At 38.0% G+C, this 24,674-nt stretch overlaps 1 protein-coding gene and 1 long non-coding RNA gene across 8 annotated transcripts in view; one reads left to right on the forward strand and one right to left on the reverse strand.

Annotated features, from left to right (window-relative positions):
• The first annotated feature begins 3,520 nt into the window (after positions 1-3,520).
• LOC136247423 (uncharacterized) overlaps positions 3,521-24,674 on the forward strand; it is a 137,948-nt gene continuing 116,794 nt past the window's right edge. The window contains exons 1-7 of one of the 7 annotated variants that reach the window (XR_010697524.1): positions 3,521-3,855; positions 3,910-4,329; positions 4,452-4,556; positions 4,607-4,877; positions 4,938-5,149; positions 5,571-5,635; positions 5,695-5,889. This is a non-coding gene — a long non-coding RNA (uncharacterized lncRNA). Of the gene's footprint in view, positions 3,856-3,909; positions 4,330-4,451; positions 4,557-4,606; positions 5,150-5,570; positions 5,636-5,694; positions 5,890-24,674 lie in introns of those variants that run through there. The other 6 variants (XR_010697522.1, XR_010697525.1, XR_010697526.1 and 3 more) reach the window with 6 other exon arrangements.
• Positions 20,748-23,025, reverse strand: LOC136245465 (hemicentin-1-like). The gene is made up of 4 exons (XM_066037003.1): positions 22,603-23,025; positions 21,570-22,274; positions 21,153-21,521; positions 20,748-20,886 (listed from the first exon to the last, which is right to left on the reverse strand). The coding sequence occupies exons 1-4, from the start codon at positions 22,703-22,705 to the stop codon at positions 20,876-20,878; spliced, it is 1,188 nt and encodes a 395-aa protein (XP_065893075.1). The 5' UTR covers positions 22,706-23,025; the 3' UTR covers positions 20,748-20,875.

Below are 24,674 nucleotides of genomic sequence, written 5' to 3' on the forward strand. Positions count from 1 at the left end.
GGAATTTTGTGAAGCAGTTACAGTACATGATGAATGGTGGAAGGTGTATAATATGTGACCGGATTTGCGAAAAGGGGTCTTCCACACACATCCAATTCTGTAAACTTGGGAGACCATAACGTAATGTTCAAGAAACATTTGAACCTGAATTTTCACCATTTATTCAGCGATGTTGGTGCTTACTTGGGTGCACATTTGAAGGCAATAGCTTTTCCACTCTGAAGTTATGAATTGTCAAAGTATATAAAATGAATGTGTGTGGAAGACCCCTTTTCACAAATCCGGTCACATATGGTGAATAAGCTTCATGACCAGAGATTATCTGAGTGAAAGGTATGAGTGTGTGTGTGTGTGTGTGTGCGTTTGCGTGTGTGTGTGTGCGTGTGTGTTTGTGTGTGTGTGTGCGTGTATGTGTGTGTGCGTGTGTGTGTGTGTACACTGTATGTGTGTGTATTAACGTGTGTAGATGCACATGAAGCAGCATAGCCAAGTGGTTAGGGCAATTGCCTGGTGATAGAAAGATCCCAGGTTTGATTCTTATTTATGCCACTTTGATGTTGTTGTTGTTTCCCTGAGCAAGAAACTTTACTTACATTGCTCCAGTCCACCCAGCGGTTCAATGGGGACTTGGTGTCAATTTAGGGAAGCAGCCCACCCAGTTGAAACATCATTGGTTAACTGGAAAATAAATGCCCAGCTGACCTTAGTTGTCTCACTTAGTGGTGTTGGGGTTGTTGTGGAACTTCGGGTTCCACAACCTTTCTCCATGATACCTGGACAGTCGTCCTGCAGCCCTGTCCCAAGAGGATTTACTTGCTCAAGGCTCAAGTGCCTGAATGATGCTCATGCATAGTTCGCTGGGTAGCAATTTGTTTTGCATGGCTGCTGTATGCTGGGATTTGTGTGTAGATGACTCATTGCTTTCTATTTCATACATATATGAAGGTTGCATATTTGCATGGAAACATTCCATAATGTAAGTCAAGAAAATTTGCCTTAAAATGGTTTGTGAACCTTACAAATTACAAGCTACTTATTGATGGCACCTTCCACAAGAAATATTAGCTGTAGAATAGCAACACACAAAGTAATTCTACTCTCCTACACACTATGGGAACATCACATCACCAACTTAGGCTGAGGTTTTACTTTAACAATCATAAGGAAAATTAATGACTGAATTAGGGATTAAATGTTCACTAGTACATCTGCAGGTGCAGGCGACCTATAGAATACTGACGCATGCGCAGTAACAGGTGCAACTAATCGAACGAGTCGGCAATTGCTCTTCGTAATTCCATGCCGAGGAAGAAAGCTACAGCTTCTCGCCAATCCCCTTCGAGCACCCAAACTTCTGGAGAGAGCCAGGACACACTGGAGCTGCCTCTGAAGCAAAGCCGACGTTCCACGACTACGCCTTGCCCCTTAACAACGAATGACATCCCCGCAATCATAGCGGCTATTCGGGTATCACCCTCTGGATTGACATTGGGAGGATTAACCTCTATTACCACCATGGCGTCTACATCGGGTGGATCACCACCGCCGCGTCCCCTACCATTGCTGCCATCACCCCAACGACGACCACAGCTGTCACTGCCATAACCTCTTGTGAGACTCAAGGCCAGATGGGGAGTGCTATTCACGAAAGTCGCGGAGACGCTGAAAATTAGAGGTACAACTCGCTGACAGCCTCCAGAGCAGGAGAGTGACTCAATTGCGACCTGGCAACTAGGTGCCTCAGTGAAATTAGTACCGACACGCTGATGGCGATAGTGATTCATGAAGAATCACCAGGCCGCGTGCTTTACTGAAATCGATAGCAGCGACTTCAGGATGACATCGCTACCAGAACACTGGAGACGCGTCGACAGGTGGCTGACAGTTAAGGCCTCCACCAGAAGGATAGTAGAGCGAGAGTGACTAAATGGAACGGCAATGAATTGATTTGTTATCAATGAACAACATCCCACCAGACAGGAAAATATACTCAGAGTGACAGCCAAAGGAAGAGTTGACTTCCATTCATTAATGAAAGACAACAACAAGCGTCTCCATACATACGTAAGTTAGTGTTGAAGTAATACCTACTTTCACCATGATGCAATGTGTTTATTTTCGTAAAAGGGTATTAATTGTTATGGCTACCCTAGCATATTTTCTAGCAAATTCCTAATGTAGATAGCTTGAGTCACTTGCTAGAATGGTAACCCCAGGATACAGGCAAATAAGTACACACACTTACCTGTGTAAACTTAGAATTGCCATCTCTTTAAGTTACCAGTTACTTTTCACTTCAGCTGAGCTGTTTTCTTTTTGTTTTTTTACATTGGGTTCCAGGTACTTGTAGTTTCTTGGGCGCGCCTTTTTTACAGCGAAGGTGTTTTTGGGGTGGATATCACTCATTTTTGTCAGTGATAGACTCTACATTTGGTTTAAAAGGTAATTTTTTTGGAAATGAGCAATTAACATTAATGCAGAATATTATCTTGGAGAGTCAGTAAAATCCATACATAATAATGATTGTTTCATAACACCGTAAATTCGGAAGTATGAATTTACGGTGTAGTATGACTGTTCTATTAGAGTAAATCTATCCTTACTGCCTGCATGTGACGAATATATCTCATATCTGTGCATGTTAAATGCTTCAGACACCTAATTAAACTTGCAAGTGACTAATTAGTTTACAGTTGCTACACAGCTATAAATACATTTGTAATTGTTATCACCATAATCATTTATCATGTTATAACCATTTTTTATTATTTTGGTCACAACTTCAGGATTAGAGCAGCAGAGAAAGGAATAGAGGACTCAATCATCAAGACTTGTATATGGGAGATGGAACAGTATTGCGATGGACAATGCCGGTACTAACCCCTCAAGGGTGTTGCAGTACAGTATAGATGCAAGACCAGAGCCTCGATCGTCACCTTTTGACCGTGGTCACAACTTCAGGATTGGAGCAGCAGAGAAAGGAATGGAGGACTCAATCATCAAGACTCGGGGAGATGGAATAGTATTGCCAAGGATAATGCCAGCACTAACCCCTCAAGGCTGCCACAGTGTAGTATCGATACAACCACTCCAACCAGTGCATAAGACCAGTGCCTCGATCATCACCTTTTGACTGAAATTTTTATACTTGATGAAGCAATTAAAACAAAAAAGTTGTAGTACTTATACTTTCCTGAGGGAGCATGCCCCCAGAGTCCCAGACTCCCTTGCCTGTTCAGCAGAATAATAGGATTGAGCCTTACTACCACTTTCACCTTTATTCTTGGCCCGGATGTACATATCGGCAACATAATACAGTAGCTGTAGATAATGCCCCTAGGCAGAGCTATAGGGGTGGGAATTTTTCCCTACTATCACACTATCACAGTAGTTCTTCTCACAGTTCTTTGCCTGGCCATCATCAACTGCTGTCAAAACATTAGTGTCGTCCCCCAGACCCTTCCTCAAGCATACTTACCACACAAAAATAACTTAGTTTAGCAGTGCACAAACACAATTATTGACAGCATATGTACACTTACCGCATTGTTGAACCATGTATACCACCAGAATCCACCGGATTGACAACTAACACGTGATCTATTTAGGGGAAATCTCATGGAAAGTCCCTAATTACCTTAAGCGGACACTCGTGATACGTGGTTTTAAATTGAATGGTTTAAGAATGTAACTAGATGGTGAGGCGTACTTTAATTGGCTCGACTTTACTGAGAAACTCGAGCCCCTCGTGAGAAACTACATCGCTTGAGCAACGCTTGAAAAAGTAAGAGTCAAGAATACTGAGGGACTCTATGATATATGCCGGTCTTGAATGCTAACGAAACGAGGAGTGAAGTTTGTGCAACGTGTCACATCGCCACACACTGATTCACCGTGTTTGTGTGATAGGGTTTTTGGACCTGTCCACCAGATGTTGAAAGGAAATTCATTCCACCACATGTTGAAAGGAAATTTATTCCAACTTGTGAAGTTATTGGTATACTCATTGTTGGGGTCCATGGGGACATCGATGATCATTTACCAGTCAGCTGTAAGTAATGTCATAACAGAAGGAAAGGAACCATTTCCATACCCCTATGGCATCCTGATTTTCCTGGTCAATTTATGTACACTCAACCACAGATCGAAATGTAGAACTTTGGTTGCAGGTGGAAAATAAACACCTTTTTACTCAGTTACAAGAGATTCACCCAGCTGGGATAAAATGTTTACGTGAATGTCATTAGTACTAACTTGTTCATCAGGTATTAGACAATTCCAAGTGTCCAGATTATGCAGTTGTCCTCTTGTTCAAGTTTACACATTTAGGCAAGTTCCACAACGTCCTATAATCTATTACTATATCAGTGTGAAATAATGCTTATATAATATTTTTCATATTCCAGGCTTTAGGTGTATTGTATTTAACACCTGTTTGTTGGTTTTTGCAGGCCATCTGGTCATACTGGTTTATCCACTAGCAGTTGAATGTGATCATGGTACATATGTAAGTTGAGACCATGCAAGAACAAAGATACAGGTGTCATGAATTTCAGGTCAGTTAACGTTCAGAGGAATTGTATTATTGCAATTGTTCTTTTTGTAGTTATCAATTATCAGTGACCAGTTTGTGATAGCCTACTTTTGTTTGACTAATGACCTAATGTTCTGGTTTACATGCTTACCCAACAGTTATGTTACTCACTTAACCTGCATATGGGATATATATATTTTTTAGTTCATTTTGATTATCCATCCTTTATTGGTACAGCCTGGCATATTGATTTTTTGCACATTCTCTTTTTAATTCAGTGCCTGCTGGATTGCTTCGTCAGATATCGAAACAGGTGTCTTTGGTGTTGCGACCGATGTTCCAGGTCAGTTTGCATGTGTGTTTAATTTAAGGTTGACTTCAGTGCCTGCTTATTCTTTTACAGGTCTCGGTATCGAGTGTCATGAATTTCAGGTCAGTTGACGTACAGAAGAATTGTATTATTGCAATTGTTGTTTTTGTAGTTATCAATTATCACTGTATACTAGTGATGTGAATTTGCAGGTCAGTCTACTCAGATGTATCGGGTATAGTGTTGATGGGTTCAAACAAATATCCAGTGTAGACTGTAGTGGCATCAAGAGTGTTAATTTCTAGGTCAGTTTACATGTTGTGATGTTAGTGATTTTTTCCTAGTACCCAGATGTTAAGTGTATTGTATTTAATGCCTAGCTACCTGTTATGTTTTTAAATTATGGTATATCAGTGTAGACGGTACAACAGTAAGCCTTCTGTGTTGTAGTAACTATTTGTTTCATAATTATGCTGTTGTCCTGGAATAGCACAATTTTTGGGCAACCAGTGTGAAGTCCAGTGGTACAAACATTGTATTATGACCAAGTTGTGATAGCGTACTTTTGTTTGACTAATGTCCTAATGTTCAGGTTTGACATGCTTACCCAACAGTTATGTTATTCATTCACTTAGCCTGGGATATAATTTTTGTTCATTTTGATTATCCATGCTATTATTGATACAGCCCGGCATATTGATTTTTATACATTTTCTTTTAATTCAGTGCCTGCTGGATTATGTCATCAGATATCGAAACAAGTGTTTTTGGTGTTGCGAACAATGTTCCAGGTCAGTTGCATGAGTGTTTAATTTAAGGTTAACTTCAGTGCCTGCTTATTCTTTTACAGGTCTCAGTATCGTCATGCTGACATACAAGAAATCATCACTATTTTTGGAACTATTTTTAGTCAAGTCTTGATGTGATGTTGATTAACGTTGTTATACATTGTTGTATGTTTACCATATGGCAAGAAATTTTCATGGCCATCATGAAATTTGAATATTGTGTAAGTTGTGTGGAACAACCCCAACTCATACATGGTCACTGGCAAACCACGAATCACATTCGAGCCACAACACCACCAACCACATTCGAGCAATCCATTACAAAATTTTGTTGCACTATTTGTGTGTGCATAATACTTAATGAAAGCCACAGCACAAGCTACATGGTAAACACTACATAGAGGTGGTAACCCCTAAAGGCTTGTTACCTTTTGTATTCAGGCCTTTGTGGTTAATCTATTAAAAATTACATGTAAATAGAGAATTGAAGAGTATGCTTAAAGCACCTTCGCTAGTGATTTTGTTCTTCACACCATAAGACAACTGGCGATTTATAAACGCTCGATTGGGGTGTGGCACTAAATGGAATTTAAAAGATTTCTGCTTAAAACGCCATCCCTAGGGAACTTACGGTTCAGCACGTTGTCACAACTTGTTTATCAGGCATTAGAGTTTGTGTCCACGTCGTGCCTTTAAAAGTTATTGTAGGGATTAGAGGTTTGATTGAAGAAAATACGCGTATAGGCATGTAACGAAAATTTTGGTCCGGGGCAAAAATCGGCCCGGCCGGACCATTTTCAGTCGACCAAATTTAGTCCGCCCGGACCATCTTTAGCATCCGAAATTGGTCCAACCTGACCAAAATTGGTCCGGCCCAAACCTAGTTGGCCACATGCACTCCTGACCACTCGGACCAATATTGGTCGACCAAAATGGGTCCGGGTGGACCACTAACGCATGCAGCCAATGATGCATGCATAGCTATAAGTTGTTTGTGACGGAACACTGTAGCCGACTTAGCTATAGCTATTCTCATTTATCAATCTCGAATAATGAGCATTGCAGGCATTATCACTGCATGGATTTGTGCTTAAAAGGTTATCCAACAAGGGCACGGATCATTACATGCACGCGGGATCAGCTAGCCGTATTGGAGGTGCTTAAGATCGAGATACTCTAATAGAGCAGTCACCTATAACATTCATCACCAGGCATTGATCCAGAAATAAATGAAGGTAGGTGGCTACCCAGCCTAGCCCAGATTTTAAGTTGAGAGTCCTAAATGTCTTAATATTTATATATACATCAGGAAAAGCTGACGCTGTTATTGTTTGGCTTGTACAGTGAAGTGCATGCACAGTAGCATGTGTACTGTGCTCTTATGCACATATAATCAGTGTTGGGAGTAACGCGTTACATAACATAAGTAACGCTTTACGTAATATTATTACTTTTGTGGTAACTAAGTAATATAACGAAATACGTTATAAAAACGGGTAATATAACTCGAATTACTTTACTTAGAAATGTAAGGCGTTACCTAAGTAATATAGTTACTGTAACGAGTCTAATATTACGTAATATTATTACTACAAGTAACAAAGTTACTAATCTCGTTAGTTATCATCTGAGTAATGCCTAGCCACAACGAAGTAACGAAGCCTACTGAATGAAGCTTATTCACCAGCTTCTTACTTACAACCAAGATTTGCACATTGTCCAACAACGCAATCATGTCACGTGATAAAGTGGTAGTTTCATACGTGACAGCTTAAGGCTATGGACACAAAGTAATATAATATGTAATATTATTATAGTTACTTTATTTTATGGGTAATATGTAACTGTAACTAAATAGTTCATTTGCAAGTAATATGTAATATGTAACTAGTTACTTTTACAAAGTAACTTGCCCAACACTGCATATAATGTCTGATCACGAGTTAACACTAATGGTTAGAACAATACATCTGTAACACCTGCATGTGTACATACTGCACATTCCTCTTTTGTATGTGATTTGTAGGAGATGATAGCTTAGGTTAGCTCCATTAAATAACTAAATGTGAACTATCATCTTCTACTGATGACATGTCCCTATATACTGGTATAAACATTTCCTTTAAAATTATAGCTATATAATATTCCCTGTATGCTTTTCACTACTTAACCAACTTTTAAAATTTTACTAATTTTCACCTGTGCACATATACCAGTAGGAGATGCAAGCACTGATCCAGAAATAAACCAAGGTGGGTGGTTGCCCCAGATTTTAAGATGAGAGTCTTGAATGTCTTAGTAGTTACATCAGGGAAGAAGGGCTGAAGTATTATCATCTAGCTTGTAGCACATAGCTAGTAACATGCCCTTGTGAACATAATAAGGCCGGGCAAACTTGATTAATTGATTCTCATCTCCGCCCACATCCCTTTTTACCCCACCACCTCTAATTTCATTATTGCTGTTATCAATCACGTGCACACGTATTTTGATGTTAGGAAGGCTGGTTATCATTTTACAGCACAGCAAATGTCACTTGCACCTCAGAAACGGTGGTAGCTAATAAGTAAGTAATAGTTCTTAAAAGGTTTTATAGTTAACCTTTATAACAGACTTGCCTGATTTGGAGTATTTTCTTTACTAATGAATAATGAAAAATGACCTCCCGCCTGCATGGAAATCTGAATTTTTGTGGATGAGAAACTAGTAATCAAGTTTCCTGGCCTAATGTATTTTGTAATCCCAGTATACCGGCTGATCATGAGTTAACACCAGTGGTTAAAACAAATTGTAATACACCTGCTATGTAACACCTGTGCACATACTGCACATTCCTCTCTGTCATATGTGATTATATGTAGGAGATGATAGTTTAGGTTTACTCCATTGAATAACTAATAACTAAATGTGGACTATCATCTCCTACTAATGACATGCCCCACAGGAAGAAACGTCACCTTATAAAGGTTATAGCTATAATATTCTCAGTATGTTTTTTACTACTTAGCCAACTTAAAATTTTGAGGCATGCTGTCGCATTATTCCACAGCCTTAGGGTGAGTTGTTGCAGACATAAAAGTAAAATCGACTCAATCCTAAAGCAGACCCCATATCTTCCTTCAAGAAGTTCTCTGCCTGGTAATAGTTAATATACTGCCCATGATCATAGATAAATTCATGTATACTGCTACCATCTACTGTAAGGTTATAGCCAGCTAGCATTGGAATCTGATGCAATGTAGGGATTTAGTTCATATTGATATAACAAAAGAGTGTTCATGATCAGTAATATTCATTATTAAATAATGCATGTCTGAGTGGCTGCAAGGCCATGCATGGTGGGTGGCTAGCCACCTCATCCACCCCTCTGGATCAGTCCCTGAAATAATATGTGTATCTGTTTATGACAATGCGTGCATGCATGCATGGGTATTCCCAGATTAATAAAAAACTGACCAAGGGTCAGAATTAACAAATTAAATTCTGAACTATATAATTATGCATAAGTTGAAGATAAGACATGTTTTAGTGGTAGATTTTATATATTGTCTACCATCCTCAAATATAAGTGATCCAGCATAGGCTGGTGATTTCCATCATGTTGCTATAGTTGTTTGTCATAATCAACACAAACAGCCTGGATGAAAGATTCAACCAAACACTGCAGAGCTGATGATGCTTGTGAAGTTTATTGAACATTTAAAAAAAAAATTTAATTGGTAATTTATATCAATACTACAAGAAAAGGTTTTCACATTCAAACATGGTTGAACATATAAAAACGTACTTGGGAAGAATATTTTGTTACCTGTGTTTTTGTATGCAACATTGACCACCATGCATGAATCCAGCATTAACCATGCATTTGAGTTGATGTATGCCGGAAGAAAACCTCTACTTCCCAGCTAGCTGTTGACATGGAGAAGAAGAATACAGGACTTTTATCATACCACACTGCTTTAAATTAAAACAGCATTAATTTTGCGACTGTGTTCATCGCTGCATATATACACTGTTAAAATGAAGAGTAACCACAGCTCTCAAGGAGTTCCCAGTGTAGGTAGGATTTAACACCCCTGGACAGTAACCATTACTCTAAAGGAGTGACCGGGGAGTAACACATGCTCTGAAGGTGGTGTCACTTACTCTTCAGAGTAATGGGTAGCTATTCTCTTCAGAGTGTTGGTTACTCTCCATGGGGTGTTAAATCCTCCCTACACTGGGAACTCTTCAGAGTGGTGGTTACTCTTTATTTTTAACTGTGTAGATTATGGAATTTAGTTTCTAGCTAGCTACTATATGCATTTTCCGTAAATCACAGAACTCGGGAAATTAAACTACGCTACTCATTTATATAGTTTCCAGGCTAAGTCGGCTGCAGTGATCCATCACAATATACTTAGCACGGACCGACCTGTCCACACAATGCCGGGTACACCGCGGACCAACCAAAATTGGTCCAAGCGGTCAGGGGGTGCATGTGGCCAACAAAGTTTGGGCCGGACCAATTTTAGTCAGGCCGGACCAATTTTGGATGCCAAAACTGGTCCGGCCGGACTAAACTTGGTCAACCAAATTTGGTCCGGCCGGACCAGTTTTGGTATCCAAAATCGGTGATTTTACCCGGACCGATATTTCCGTGACAGGCAAACCAGGATTGGATAATGTCAGTGCTAGATGGACTATATAAACACGACTATGTTGACTGGTATAACGTGACAGTAGTTGTAACATAAGGTAGAGAAATAAAGTGAAATACGCCTATTTTTTATTTTGCGATGGTTACTTTTTTATTTTAGCGAGGTCGCAAGAAAACTATGATGATGACTCCTAAGGATTTTTTTAGCACGTAACGCAATACAAATCTATCGAGAGATGTTGCGTAATCTAGGACTAGTATTGCGAAACCGGCCCTACACGTAAATAACTAACAGTAGTGGCCGCGCGTCTTTTAATTGGGCGTGCGCTTTGTAGTTTCTTGGCCGCGCGACTCACTACCGTGAGTCTTGATAACGTTAATAGATGGCAGATTGAAGTTGTGCAGCACTATTTTACCTTACAACATCGCCATAATAGGGTCTCTAGTAAGCTTCCCATGTTTGCTATGAGAAGCCGTTCAAGTGCGCATGCAAGACATCCAGTTTATTCTCTTCCTAGCCATCATAGTGAGTGCTTTGTTTGTCCATTATAGGGGGAAGAATGCATGGTAGCGCTGATATTATGGCTGCTTTTCACACACAGAAAAGGTTGGGTGGGGTGTTTATTACACCCCTACCATTTAAAAATATTTTGTGGCCTAACCACATATCATCAACAACCCTCCCATATGGTATCCATGTCATAAACAACTTAAGGGTGTGAAGCCTGACAGTCTTATATGGGAGGATTGTGTGCTACTGTGCTTATATCACTGTAACTAGCTACTGTGTACTTACTCTAGCACATTCTCCGATCAGCTAGTGACATTGACAGTTGCAACCATTTATGAACACATGCTAACCAGACTTAAATTTGCTGACCATACCTATGGTGTTCCACTTTATGACACACTGCTGCTAGCAGGCTACACCTAGACTTTCCAGGGCTAGAGCCCAGTCTAAGTCCTGACAATTGGAACTCAATAAGCCAGTTTAAAGTAGTCCTGCATGGGTATGACTGCCAAATCCCTGGTAATCATGTAAGACTGGCTACGCCACTGGCCACTAGTATAGTGACATTGTGATTTGTACATGCAGACACCGGCATAGGAAGACTTCGCCCAAGCCTAGCCATCTCCTCCTATTTAGCTTGATTAACACCAACTCACACGGTTGCTGCTGCATGTAGCTTTGCATGTTCATACGTGCAACTCGTACATTTATACAAAGGTGTTGTAAGTGTCATCACTACAATAATAGCACTATAGCTACAATGTATAGCTATCTCTTCACTACCTATTCTGCTATACAACTCTACACTTATAATGCACATGCTTGATGTATGCATCGTTCTTCTCTTTTTTTTAAAAAATGGACTCTACAAGGAATTATAACACTAACAGTTACCATTCTTATAACTTGTATCATAGAGTTTCATTCTTTTCCATCTGTTAGAATAAACACCTAAGACATCTTGTTCTTCTTCAAGTCTCCTGTGCTGTCATCAACACTGTCTCCTGTTTGATAGGTGCACAATCAGTAATTCTTCTGTCAGGTAGCTAGCTTGTATAGCAGTGTGTTTTCAACAATGGCACAAAGTGTGGCTGAAACACTGAGTAGACTAGGAATTAGGCACCGGCCTATTATGCCCGAAATTTTACCTATTATGCTTTTGAGCATTGCTCAAAAATTTAGCCTATTATGCTCAAAATTATGCTTTCAAAATCAAGATTATGCTCTAGAAGTGACTGTTTTATTAGAGTATATCAGCCTTTCCTGACTGCTCTATTAGAGTATCTCGATCTTATTTCTGCAAAGTGAGAATGACCAACAAAGAAACGGTTTAAACATGTTTTCGATTATAAAATGCACTAATAATACCATTGGCAGTGAATATTTGCTTTCTTTCAGATGCGCGTATTGCACATTAATTAATTTTTCAAACATCGTCCCTATTATGCTGGCATTATGCTTGATGCTTTTGGTCACCTATTATGCTTTAAATTATGCCGGCATAATCGGCCGGTGCCTACTAGGAATTAATATATCCTACCTTATTATTTTGTGCATGTACAAATCAGAATGAAAATACAGTCTTTATCAGATTACAAAATTAATATTGCATTAAGATATCTAGTTAATGAGTTAACCTTTTAAACTGAGGAATCTCTGTTAGCTTAGGCTACACTATAATGTGCCAATTAACTTATAATCCATAAATGGATTTGGAAAAAAGTACACAAACTAGACATATTAAAAATTTAAAATAAGAAATAGGGATCACTGAAAAAAGCCACAAAACAAGAAGGGATCGCTGGGGTGGTAATGTAAACCATAAATCCCTATTTTGATTATCTATAAATGCTCCATTTGAGTATAAAGAGTCAAAATAGGGATTTGTGGTTTACATTACCACCCCAGCGATCCCTTCTTGTTTTGTGGCTTTTTTCAGTGATCCCTATTTCTTATTTTAAATTTTTAATATGTCTAGTTATTCATAATATTATTATTATTCTTTCACAGGCATAGCGAAGTTTACAAGGAGAATCCCAGCATAAAAAGTAGCAAGGCTTTCTGAATGGGTTATTGTGCGTGTCCATGACCTATTTTTGATTTCGTTTTCGGATGGAAACAGTCCAAACTGGGCCGTTTCTTGCCAAAACACCATTATGCTTGAGAAGCCATACAAAATTGTGCTCAGAGTTGGGTTTTATGGTGTGCGCTGCTTGTGGCTAATAGAATCTGTCTGTATTAAACTCAGCATAGGCCAGGAAGCTTAATCTGTGCTGATGACTTTGTTGCAAGGTGGATTTTCCGCTCCATGATTAATGTACGTGGGCGGGTTATCCAGATTAAATACTCTAATAGAGCACTCATGTAAATACTCTAATAATGCAGTCAAGTGTATAACAACAATCTTTGCACTGAATTTGACAGTTATTTAAGGCACCAGTAATGTAAATTGTAGCTCATATTGGGAGACTCTCAATCTGTATGCACATTGCAATTAGATCAGTTTCATGTTTGTACTGAAACGTTGATGCTGTTACTATGCAGAATGCAAAATTACACTATTCGCCACAGTCTTCATTATCAATCAAAGAAATCCATGTTAATTTCTACATATCATATTGTAGTCAATAGCGTGAGAAGATATTGCTGAGGAGATAATGTGTTCCACCAACAACTTACAGCAAATACTAGTCTATAGGTCTATAGTTCGATGGATTAGTACGCGGGCCTTTCTTGTATACTGGTGTTTCATATGCCCTTTTCCAGTCTGAAGGGAGTTCACCCTGATGTATAATGCAGTCAAGTGTATAACAACAATCCTTGCACTGAATTAAAGGTACCGGTAATGTAAATTGTAGCTCATATTAGGAGACTCTCAGTCTGTATGCACATTGCAATTTGATCAGTTTCATGTGTGTACTGAAGTGTTGACGGTGTTACTGTGCAGAATGCAAAATTACAATATTCACAACAGTCTTCTTCATAATCCATTATAAAAAGTACACAAACTAGATGAATAAAAAATTGTAAATTTTACAATAGGAATAAGGATCGCTGAAAAAAGCCACAAAACAAGAAGGGATCGCTGGGGTGGTAATGTAAATCACAGATCCCTATTTTGACTCTCTGTCGGTGGTAATGTAAACCACAAATTCCTATTTTGACTCACTTCAAAATGACAGAGCATGAAAGTAAAGATTTATGACAGAGAGCCAAAATAGGGATCTGTGGTTTACATTACCACCCCAGCGATCCCTTCTTGTTTTGTGGCTTTTGTCAGCAATCCCTATTCCTATTTTAAAATTTACAATTTTTTATTCATCTATAGTACTATAAACACCAATAAGATCATCAAACTCAAGTATGCTTATAATTAATAAATACTTTATGATTAGTACATAATTATAATTACATATATACGTAAGGCTAGAATTTTGCAGTTAAAGACTCTGTAAGCTTTTCCTTTTACAGAGAGATAATTTCAGCTCGCAATTAAAATTCTAGTCCATTGCAATAAATTTGATGAACCCATGCATCTCATTAATCTTCACAGTGACGATCTGATACCTCACTCACTCAGCCACATAGGTGATCAACTAGCCTTTTCCTGTCACCAGTATCTTTCTGGTTTCTGGAAGATAATTTCTTTGTGAACATTTTACTGTGATTGTGTGAAACTGATGAAATTGATTGGCCTTCTCTTCTAAATATCTTAATAGCTTGTCAATATCAGCAGAAACAATTAACTGACATTCAATCAGCTACTGTATATTACAGTAACAAATTTGCCTCGGTCATGTAATAAATGAATTGAAGAGTACTGCTTGGTGTAGAACTATCACTGAGACAGCTAATCCCACAATTAATATTTTGTTGCTATTGACAATTAACAAGAACCCACAATCAGTCCTTTAATTGTTTCTATCTTTCTTGAGGGTATGTTTAATAAGGCCTGTCGATAACTTGTAAGGGCAGTTTCAGCAATGGTAAGCTGCAGGCTTCAATTTGAGAAAGCGTTCCGTTCCGTAGAATAGACCCCACCAAATTGATTTGCCAAAGTGACGAATTTAATCACCAAAGCGATGAATTCAATTGCCAAAATCTGTAACATGTCTGCGTATGTATTTTTCCAAACCATTTAGCTTATTGGCAGTGTTGTAAATGTTTTTGTTCTGAAAGGGAAACCATCAATTGCAAATGAATGATGGTGGAGAAGATGTTCAATTCTCCGATGTTGTCTGCTTTACTGCTGGAGGAGAGACATTGATAGTTACAAAGAGGATTGTCTTTTATTGGTAGTCTACGAAAGAAGGAGGAATCCAAAAGAAGATGGAGGGATTTTGTGAAGCACTTACATGATGAACGAAGGAAGATGTACGTACCTTATTGTGAATAATTAAGCTTCATGACCAGAGATTTTCTGAGCAACAAGATGTGTATGTGTAGTGTCTGTTTTGTGTGTGTGTGTGTGTATGTACTGTGTGCATGTGGCCTTCTATGTATGTGGTTGTGTACATGACAAATATGTGACTAGATCTGTGAAAAGTGTCTTATAGTCTTTCCAATTTGACTAATCATATGTAACTCCTCATCTTTTTACTATGTCACCGTAAAATTACACACAGCAATAGTGGTATGTTTGCGGTACAGTATGACTAAATTTCTAGCTGGTACCATATTTACAAATCAGTTTATAGGTTGCCAAGTACATGCAATCGGAAAAGCTATAAGACCCCTTTTTTTGCAAATCCGGTCTTATCGCCCATCTCAACAGATTCAATTTTTCACCCAGGATACAAAGCTACATGAATAAACTATCTAATTCCACAATCAAAATCATTTAGACTTGAGTGGTCTGGTTTTGCTGGCTACTTTTCCGGTTCCCAGTGGCGATCTGTACGTGCAGTGTGGGGCCTTAATGGAGCACTGGTCAGCCTGGGGATGACTGTATGTGGCTGTACAGCTCTGTGGTGTTGAATAAGTACCTCTGCTGTGAATTTCCTTTCATTTTAGCCTATTTTGAGACATAAATGGCCCAAAATTCATCCCTACGCCTTCCTTTTCAATTTTTGAACACCATCTTGCCCGCCTTCCAGGCCCTCGGCCTCCCACCCCTTTTGCAGCTCGCCTGATACAGTCAACCCATCTAAAATGGTGGGAAACTTAGTACTTACACAGTGAATGCTGTGGAAGCTAAGGAATTGGTATAAAGCTAGTGAAATTTTGGTACACATAGCTTCAACCATTGGCAAGCTACAACACACTAAATACTTAAAACCGGCATTTCTCGATACTTTAAATAGGCGATAAGACCGGTTTTCCCAGACTGGGTCACATATTGCTATGGTGTTATAGTTATGTATAGAAATATTGAACCAATATTAATTCCACACCAAAATTACTGCTCATACGGTGTATTACAACAATCTGTATAGCAAGACTGCTTGTAGTTATGTTGTCAACCATGGCTTATTAGATAATGTTATTGTGTACAGATGGTTTGTAAAATGATCAGATATTTGAGTAAGGAAGTTTACTCTGTATTAGTGTAGTCAAAAGGTTATTTTAGAACTTTACAATGCATAATCAGCATTTGTTTTGGCATCTTCCTTGTTTTCCAGCATTTATGTTTGGTGCTGTTTTGTTATGCTACCCCATCTTGCAAAACTCTATTAATGATATGTGCTTTGAAGTTTTTTCAAGCTAGAAATATTATGTCTCAGGTGTATGTTGGTTTGTGCTTAGACAACACTCCTGTGAGACTTTGATCACTTTGTTACTTACCTTAAATGGGTTCATCAATACTACAACACACAAAGAGTTGTATGTTACTGTAGTGATTTAGAAATATTATAATTTTCATAGCCAAAACCCACAATCAGTTGTAGAATCTACATGTATAAGGAACTCAGTAATCTTGATGAACATTTGAAGGTAGAGTGTGTAATATTTGTTATATAATTTTTGGCAAGACTTTTGCTGTAAGTATCAAGTCTTCGATCTCATAATGAAGTTGATTCTCATCAAAGATGGTTCCCTACAATATGGACAACCTGATAATGTAAATCATTAAAGGATGACTATAGCTACTATTGACATGTTGTATATGACTACAATAGGAAGTATATATCAACTAGTATAGCTAACAGGTGTTGATGACCTGTTTCTAGTGATGTGCAATACATCTGAAAGAGTACATCTGTATGAAACAACTGTGCAGTCACCAATACAATACGATATACAATACAGTATGTTTTTCTAAATGTTTCTTAAATGCTATTAAACGTGTGGGCTGCTATTGGCAATATAGCAACTAATACTCTATTCATGTCCATTACATTGTTATAAATATTATAAGAAACTGAGTTCAGGAAAGTCATAACAACCCAGCTACATGGTTATAGTGCAAAATACAGAAGACGTTCATATTAAAGTTGATCAAATGTGTGGGTGGGCAATGGATTTCATCATATGTGACCGGATTTGCAAAAAGGTACCTTTTTCACACACAAAATTTGACCCATTTGTTGAACATTGAAGCTTCATAACTTTTTGATCATGTCATATAATTTGCTGAAATTTTCCATGAGTGTAGCTACAGTATTTGGCTGTGTTTTGATACTAAGAGCAAGTTAATCAGTGTACAGGGTCAATTGTTACATCATTTTGTTTGCTGGCATGTAAAATGTGTGGAAAAGGTACCTTTTCGCAAATCCGGTCACATATATTACCGGGTACTCAAGTGTGCTGTTATATAGCAAGCATATAATAGAGTGATTAGAGTATAGAAAACTGGTAAACAACTGAACTATGCCGTAAAATTGCACAAAAAGTCACATTTCTGTGATTGAACAATCAAAAAATCAATACATGAGCATAATAATTGGTATCGTGATCCAGCTAGAGTATTATGATACTTGGATACAGGGTATATTGATGTGTATCGCACATCACTGCCTGTTTCAATGATTTTGGTTTTGATTATGACTTTAAAGTACTGCATACAGTAATTGCAATCATTGGAATTGGGATACAGTACTGAAGGCCTGCCAACTCTGGGCTAACAGCCATTAAAAGAAAAAAAATTACTGTCAATACTTAAATTACTTATATAAAAATTACATTAAATGGTTCAGGGAGTGTTGAAGCATCTACTCCATGGGCATACAAAATAATGCATGCAAGGGTTGTCATGTCTAAAGTTAGATTAAAATGTGGTGTCCATTTGTTTCTATGATCCCTGTTGATAGATTATCTTCTGAGAGTACCCCTTCTTTTTCATATCCATTTTCAACTTTCGATTGTGGGTTTCATTTTCAATGGAAGATTCCCATACTGTAAATCTAGAGAATTTGCCATAAAATTGGTTTGTGATTGATTGTATCCTTGTGATTGATTGTATCAATAAAAATTAAATTAAATATCATTATTCACTACACAAATTACAAGATACCTTCCACAAGTCAGGCCATAACACTTTTATTACTCCACTACAGCAAACATCTCACTACAAGGAGTGTCGTATCATCAACTTGGGCTCAGGTTTTGGTCAATGTTGTGTCAGTCTGCTAGACTGGCACCAAAAGAGCTGCTATAACACCTAACAATGTAGTAGCTATAAGCTTATGAAGATACACAATAACTCTAACAATTGTATTGATTGGCTGTATCAATGAAAATTATTTTCGTTATTCACTGAACAAATTACAAGCTACCTTTCACAAGTCAGACCAATGACACTAGATAGTTACCACTTCACTACGGCAAGTATCTCACTACAAAGATTGTTGTATCATCAACTTGGGCTCAGGTTTTGGGTAGTGTCATATCAGTCTGCTAGACATTGTCTAGACATGATGACAAATCACTTTGTTTAGCCTTTTGCTTTGTCGGTTCTTCATTCTATTGCTGATCATATCCAATGGCGAAACCAGGATGGGGCATTTGGGGCAAATGCCACCCCCACCCTCCTTGTGGAGTAGCTAGAGCTACTACTTTTGAGTAATACTAAACTTTATGCCAGGCAAAGATCAAATTATAACTCATGAAAATCAAAGCGAATCAGTCAAAATAATTGTGAAATTGTCACCCAACACCTTCGTGCCTACTACAGTAAGTGCATCTAACAATAATTATCTTATTGCTGCTTTTTAACACATTAATAGCCTTTTAGACAGCTTTTAAGACTTTACAACCATCTGCAAAGGCCAAACTCAACAGTGAGACACTACTAAGAAGTGATTATTTGCTGCTTCAAAAATACAGAAACTAACAAAAGAGTCCAATTCTCCCCAACCAGTTACAACTTAGGCTACGTTTGTGTCCTTCCCCTTGCCAGCTCCTGTATCCGCCCCTGGTACCACCACCCATTGTAGAATTTCACCTAAAGTGGCCAGAAGGTATTTACTTCAACAATTTTCTAATTTATTTATTTATGTTTGCTTACATGGACGAATAATGCTTAAATGATTTTAAGGTATTGGGCTCTGCAAGGTGGTGATGATGATGACTTTCCCCTTTCCGTGTAGCTAGTTGTTCTTTCTTTGTTGTTCTCCTTTCCCCGTAGTTGTATTTTATTCGTTGTGGTTATATAGTTTGTTTTAGTAGATTCTAATTGTAAAAAAAAAGTATTTACTTTTGAACTAATATCAATGTATAGTTATTCCATCAAAAATTTTACATCAATTATGCTAGCAACGAAAATATATTACATTGAATTTTAAAATTTAGACGAAAATTTTCTACACCAGAATTTTCCTGATTTATTGTACAGTGACTTATTTCGTAGCCGACTGCTCCAATAGGGTGACTGCACTATTGAGACTAGACCTCTGACCCCTTGTAATTACATTGTTTATGTAATTGTCAAATTATTATGTAGTTTATCTCTCTCTTAGAGTATCTCGATTGTGCACTTGTTACACGTAGTTGGTTTTTCGTTATAACTACCTGTGTAACAAAATAGCTATGTAGATATGGTGTGCTAATGTGAAATATTGCCTGAAACAAGACAAGTCATGCAGTTCATATTACACAAAATGTTACAGTGCCAGAGCCACTATGATGCTGAAGCAAAATTACTTAATGTTTGATATGAATGGCTTTAGGATCAGAAGGCAGAGAGTAGCACTAACTGAATGAACATGGTGTGCTAGGCCCCTGCAATATATACTAACATGGTGAATTCAAAAACATAAATGCTAGAGCATCAAGTTGACAGATTGTAAAACTTTAATAGGAGCACCAGCAAACATTGTGTGGTTCTTGAGATATTTATGTCTAATAAAATAGTCAGTATGGAGTAAATACTTTATTATGATTAAAGTACTTGGTAAAGGCAGAGCCTGTATACCAGAAGGCATTATAAAGGCCTAAGATGTTTATATTAACTGCACTACGTATGTTTGAAAAATAGGAGAAAGAAGAAAAAATCCATGACTGGACCTGGGCAGCCTCGAACCTGCAGCCATCTGATTAACGCTCGAATGTTTACAGGAGTCTGCCAGGCGGTCAGAATATTTTCTTCTTACTATTTTCATGTATTTGTAACCATAGAGACCCTAGAGAGTGACTTATTATCTCTAAGTATCCCAAGTGGACATCGTTTTATTGAACCAAATGGACATGGTTTTATTTTGATGAAGGACTCATAACTTTAAAATTAATTTTTACTAGTAAAGTACTGGAGGGTGGAAACAGAAGGTATAGCCTGTAAGGGGTATTTACCACAAGCAAAAGAGCCAGTAGGTACAACCATCACTAGCTAATTATTAATTCTGAGGACAGTGTTAAGACGTTCCGGTAGCATAGCTGGCTTAATCAAATTGGATTTAAAACCATTCTGACTTGGTCAAGAAAGCCATTTGTGTTTTTAGCGGATTACAAGACATGTATGTAGGAGCCACTTTCATACAGTATTTACATAATAGTAATGTTATCAAGTAAAGTGAACAAAGCAAGTTAAACAGGTAATAATTGTATTATTGATATGATAGACAAATCTATGAAAATGTACGGTCCTTAAATTCAGTTATATTCAAATATTGCAGTTGTGTACGAAATTGTTGAAGTAGTTGCTTCTCTGGGCCACATGTCAAGGAAGAACTAGACAAGAAAATATGATATGCAATAAATTTAAATCAATATCAAGTATGTTGCTTAAATGTTGCATAGTTAGCTAATGTGGCACACATACACAAAAATGTTTCCACAACATCAGAAACATTTTTTTCACATTTGAACAGCACTATTAAGTAGTTGCTTGAAAACATTTTAATGTTTAGGTATATGATTATTAATTTATATTTATACAATGTGCATATATGATCAAAGACTTTGGTGATGTAGACCTACCAATGCCATAAACTTACTGTGCTGGCACAGAGATCCAGTGAACCCTGGAGGGCAACGGCATAGAATTCTTGGACGACCAAATCGCACAATGGTTACACAACTACCACCATTATTGCAAGGACATTCAGGTTCAGGTATGCGAGTTGTAGCAGAGCTTCTTTCAGAAAACTTATTCCCATCTTTATCATATCCCTCTAGTTGATAGTAAAATGGAACATCAGGATTGATGCTTTCCCCAGAAAGAATTTCACCACACAATGTAAGCTCAGCTGCATTCAATAACTCATCATCTTCAGAAACCAGCTTCAGAACTACTGGTCGATCAGGGTCGCTCAGTAACAAATTGTCAAGTTGAGAAGAAGTTACTGTCACAAAACCTGGAGTACCTGCAATTACACAGAGTTAGACACTGTACTGATATGTATATAACTTACCTGGTACTGGAATTCCAAAGCTTCTTCCAAAATGTTCAACAAAGAAATCCAGAGTAGATGATAGAGATATGGCATGGTTAAACCTTCCTACTGAGCACACGGTATATTCCCCTATTTCTGGTTCATCGTTACTGTAAGTTGCAATAGATCCACTGGTAGCTATCATGGTTTTAAGTCCAGAGGGACTGGTGACATCAATTTGGTGAGTGACAGAAGTGAAGAGAATATTAATTGATGTTGTAAACAGTGATGTGGAGAATGTAATGCAGTGTTCTGATGAGCCATCTCTCTTTCGTTTATCACCATCATCTCCAAAAAAAAATCTTCCTACTTTGTCAGCAAACTCTACAAAAGCCTCAAAGTCATCGATGCGATTTACTACAACACCAAATGTTGCCTCTGCAACTTCCATGTATGGACTAAAGTCACCACAACCATCGCGACTAAGGAAGAAGTGAATAGAGTTACGTAGTTCGGTAGCTTTGGCTATTACTTCATCTTTCCTCTCTACATCTTTAGGAGAAGCATCTGTTAGTACAATGACATTGGAGTCAGGATTAGCAAGACTGAGAGCATTGAGGATACCAGTCATGCCAAGCTCAGGACAGTCACCTCCTCCAAAAGCTCTTATGGCATTAACTGCTGCTTCAAGTGCAGTCAATTCAGCAACACTGGTGGCAGAATAAATCTGTGGAACTCCAACTCCTACAGTGAAGGAGATCAATATAGCATATGCACTTATGTATAGTACAGTATCTTATTGATATTTGTGACCAGGCCTGCGATAATAGAGCATGTGGGCACATGATTTTTTCCTACGTTTTTACTTTCATCGCTCATAACGTTTTGTACCATTACACTATGACATTGCAATTTTTAGCTCTTAGCAAGCATTGAATTGGCATCATGATGCAAATTACAGAATGCAAATATACTATTCCAGTACTGAGATACGACCTGTAGAGTGATGTGGTGTAGTTTGTGCCCACATGCCCTGTTTTCACAGGCCCAGTCACATTTAACATATACATACGTGGATCATTGAAGGTGGTTAAAATGTAAGATATTGGTTCAGATCTTTCAGTTGTGATGAAGGAACGGATAAGCCTTTGGACTGAACTAATTTCAGCAGACATACTTCCAGTGTCATCTACAGCAAAACCCAAGGTTACGGGGTCAAGAAAGATATATATTATGCAAATATGGTGGCTAGTCTAGTTCCATCAAGAGAATCAAAGAATGATTCCAAAAGTTCAAATGGGTCATCTCGTCTCCTTCTACTTACTTCTCCTGATAAGATATCTCTTAAACATAGCAGTTTGCCATAGACTTTTCTAGCTTGTGTAATATTACCAGCATCTGTTAAGGCAATGAAGCTGCTTGTAAGGGTAGGAATTTCCTCTGGTCTAGGTCTTGGACGTCCTGGAGCTGAACATGCATCAAAGGTAGCTGCAGCTATTTCATTTACAGCTTCCTGGAATAACACAAAACCATTTGTTGATGTGGTGACACCTACAACGGCTCCAATGCGCTCGTATGCCTCCATGGTTGATAAGGAACCATCGGCAATGGTAGAGTCATTCAGCAATCTTGAGAATACCATCCTTACAGACTGTTCAACCATTTCAGCTGCTTCCATACGATCCTCCACAAACTCTTCAGAAGGACAGGATGACTGTCCAGCTACTATCCCAACCAGTGTCAGAAAAGCAATAATGCTCTTTAGAAGGCTCATATCTTCTTATTTCCAACTACTGTATCAAAATTTGCTTTGACATGCTAGTCTGTTAAAGTACGATCCTTTTATATTATTGCCCACCACATAATAATATAAAGAAACCAGAAATTTCATATTAACTTTGTGTGGGCACCCACTATCCTGCTTAAAAGAGATGTCATAAAGTTCCCCCCACATGTGGAAATATGTGACCGGATTTGCAAAAAGGAGTCTTCCACACACATCCATTTCTATGAACTTTAAAGACCATAACTCAGTGCTCAAGAAACACGTAAACCTGAAAAATGTTTTATCCACTAAGCTATGGTGGTACTCATTACTGACCAAATTTTCATGTCAACAGCTTTTTCCAATCTGAAATTGTGTGTCATTAAATTGGATGTGTGTGGAAGACCTCTTTTCACTACAAATCTGGTCACATATGATAGTTGTGGTATAGGGCAATGACACATTAGGGACATGTATAGCTGATAAAGAATTGTGGTTTATACTTTAACGAGTACTAATGTAGCTAGGTGTACAGTAAATAAGTTTCGACAGTAAAACACAGTAAAAACTTATATACAGGATGTCATTATAGCTATATAGTATATACTATGAACAGAATAGCCTCTACTCAGGGTTTGGCATTTAAGACTACAAGAATACTAGGATTTGTCGGTGTCAGTATTAATATGTATGTTAACATTTTCTTAAAAGGGTGAAAGTTAGCATGTACTGAAATGAGTAGTTTCTTTGTGATGTAGCTATGGCCACTTATAGAATTAATCATGTGATGACTTTTGCCATGCAGTGAATCTTTCTTCAATCAAACAACAACTTTTACTGGTGTTGGCTGTAGATTATACAATGCTTAATAGCTTAACTTGAAGCCCTGTTATTGTGTAATAATGCATGGTAAGTCAGTTGCTATGCATCCTTACAATCCTTTCAGTTGCTATAGCAGTATAAAATCACTAATAATGACAGCCAACACATTGTAGGTGATATCATTGTATCCACCTGTTGTGGCATCTCTATCAAATATACAGAAGCCAGGAAGCAGGCTGCATTTGTAGTCAGTGTTTTATCTGGGTTACTTATTTGCTTTAAACAAAGTGCTTTAAATCTGTGCATGATAATTATAACAATGTAGGATTATAGTACTCTTGTTGCTACCGGTTCTGTCTGAGAAATGTTTAGCAGGTACCAATCTACTATGACTTTGCAATTCATTGAAGCAGGAAGGGTGTTGACCAAGCCATTTTCAGACTAACCTACATGTGTTGTTCACTGCCTATGTTAGGCTACTAATATATGTGACCGGATCTTGAAAACCTACCTTTTTGGAACAAGCAAAATATTTGGGAAAACTCAAATGAAAATTT

This window comes from Dysidea avara, chromosome 2 (assembly GCF_963678975.1).
Source record: "Dysidea avara chromosome 2, odDysAvar1.4, whole genome shotgun sequence".
NCBI lineage: Eukaryota > Metazoa > Porifera > Demospongiae > Dictyoceratida > Dysideidae > Dysidea > Dysidea avara.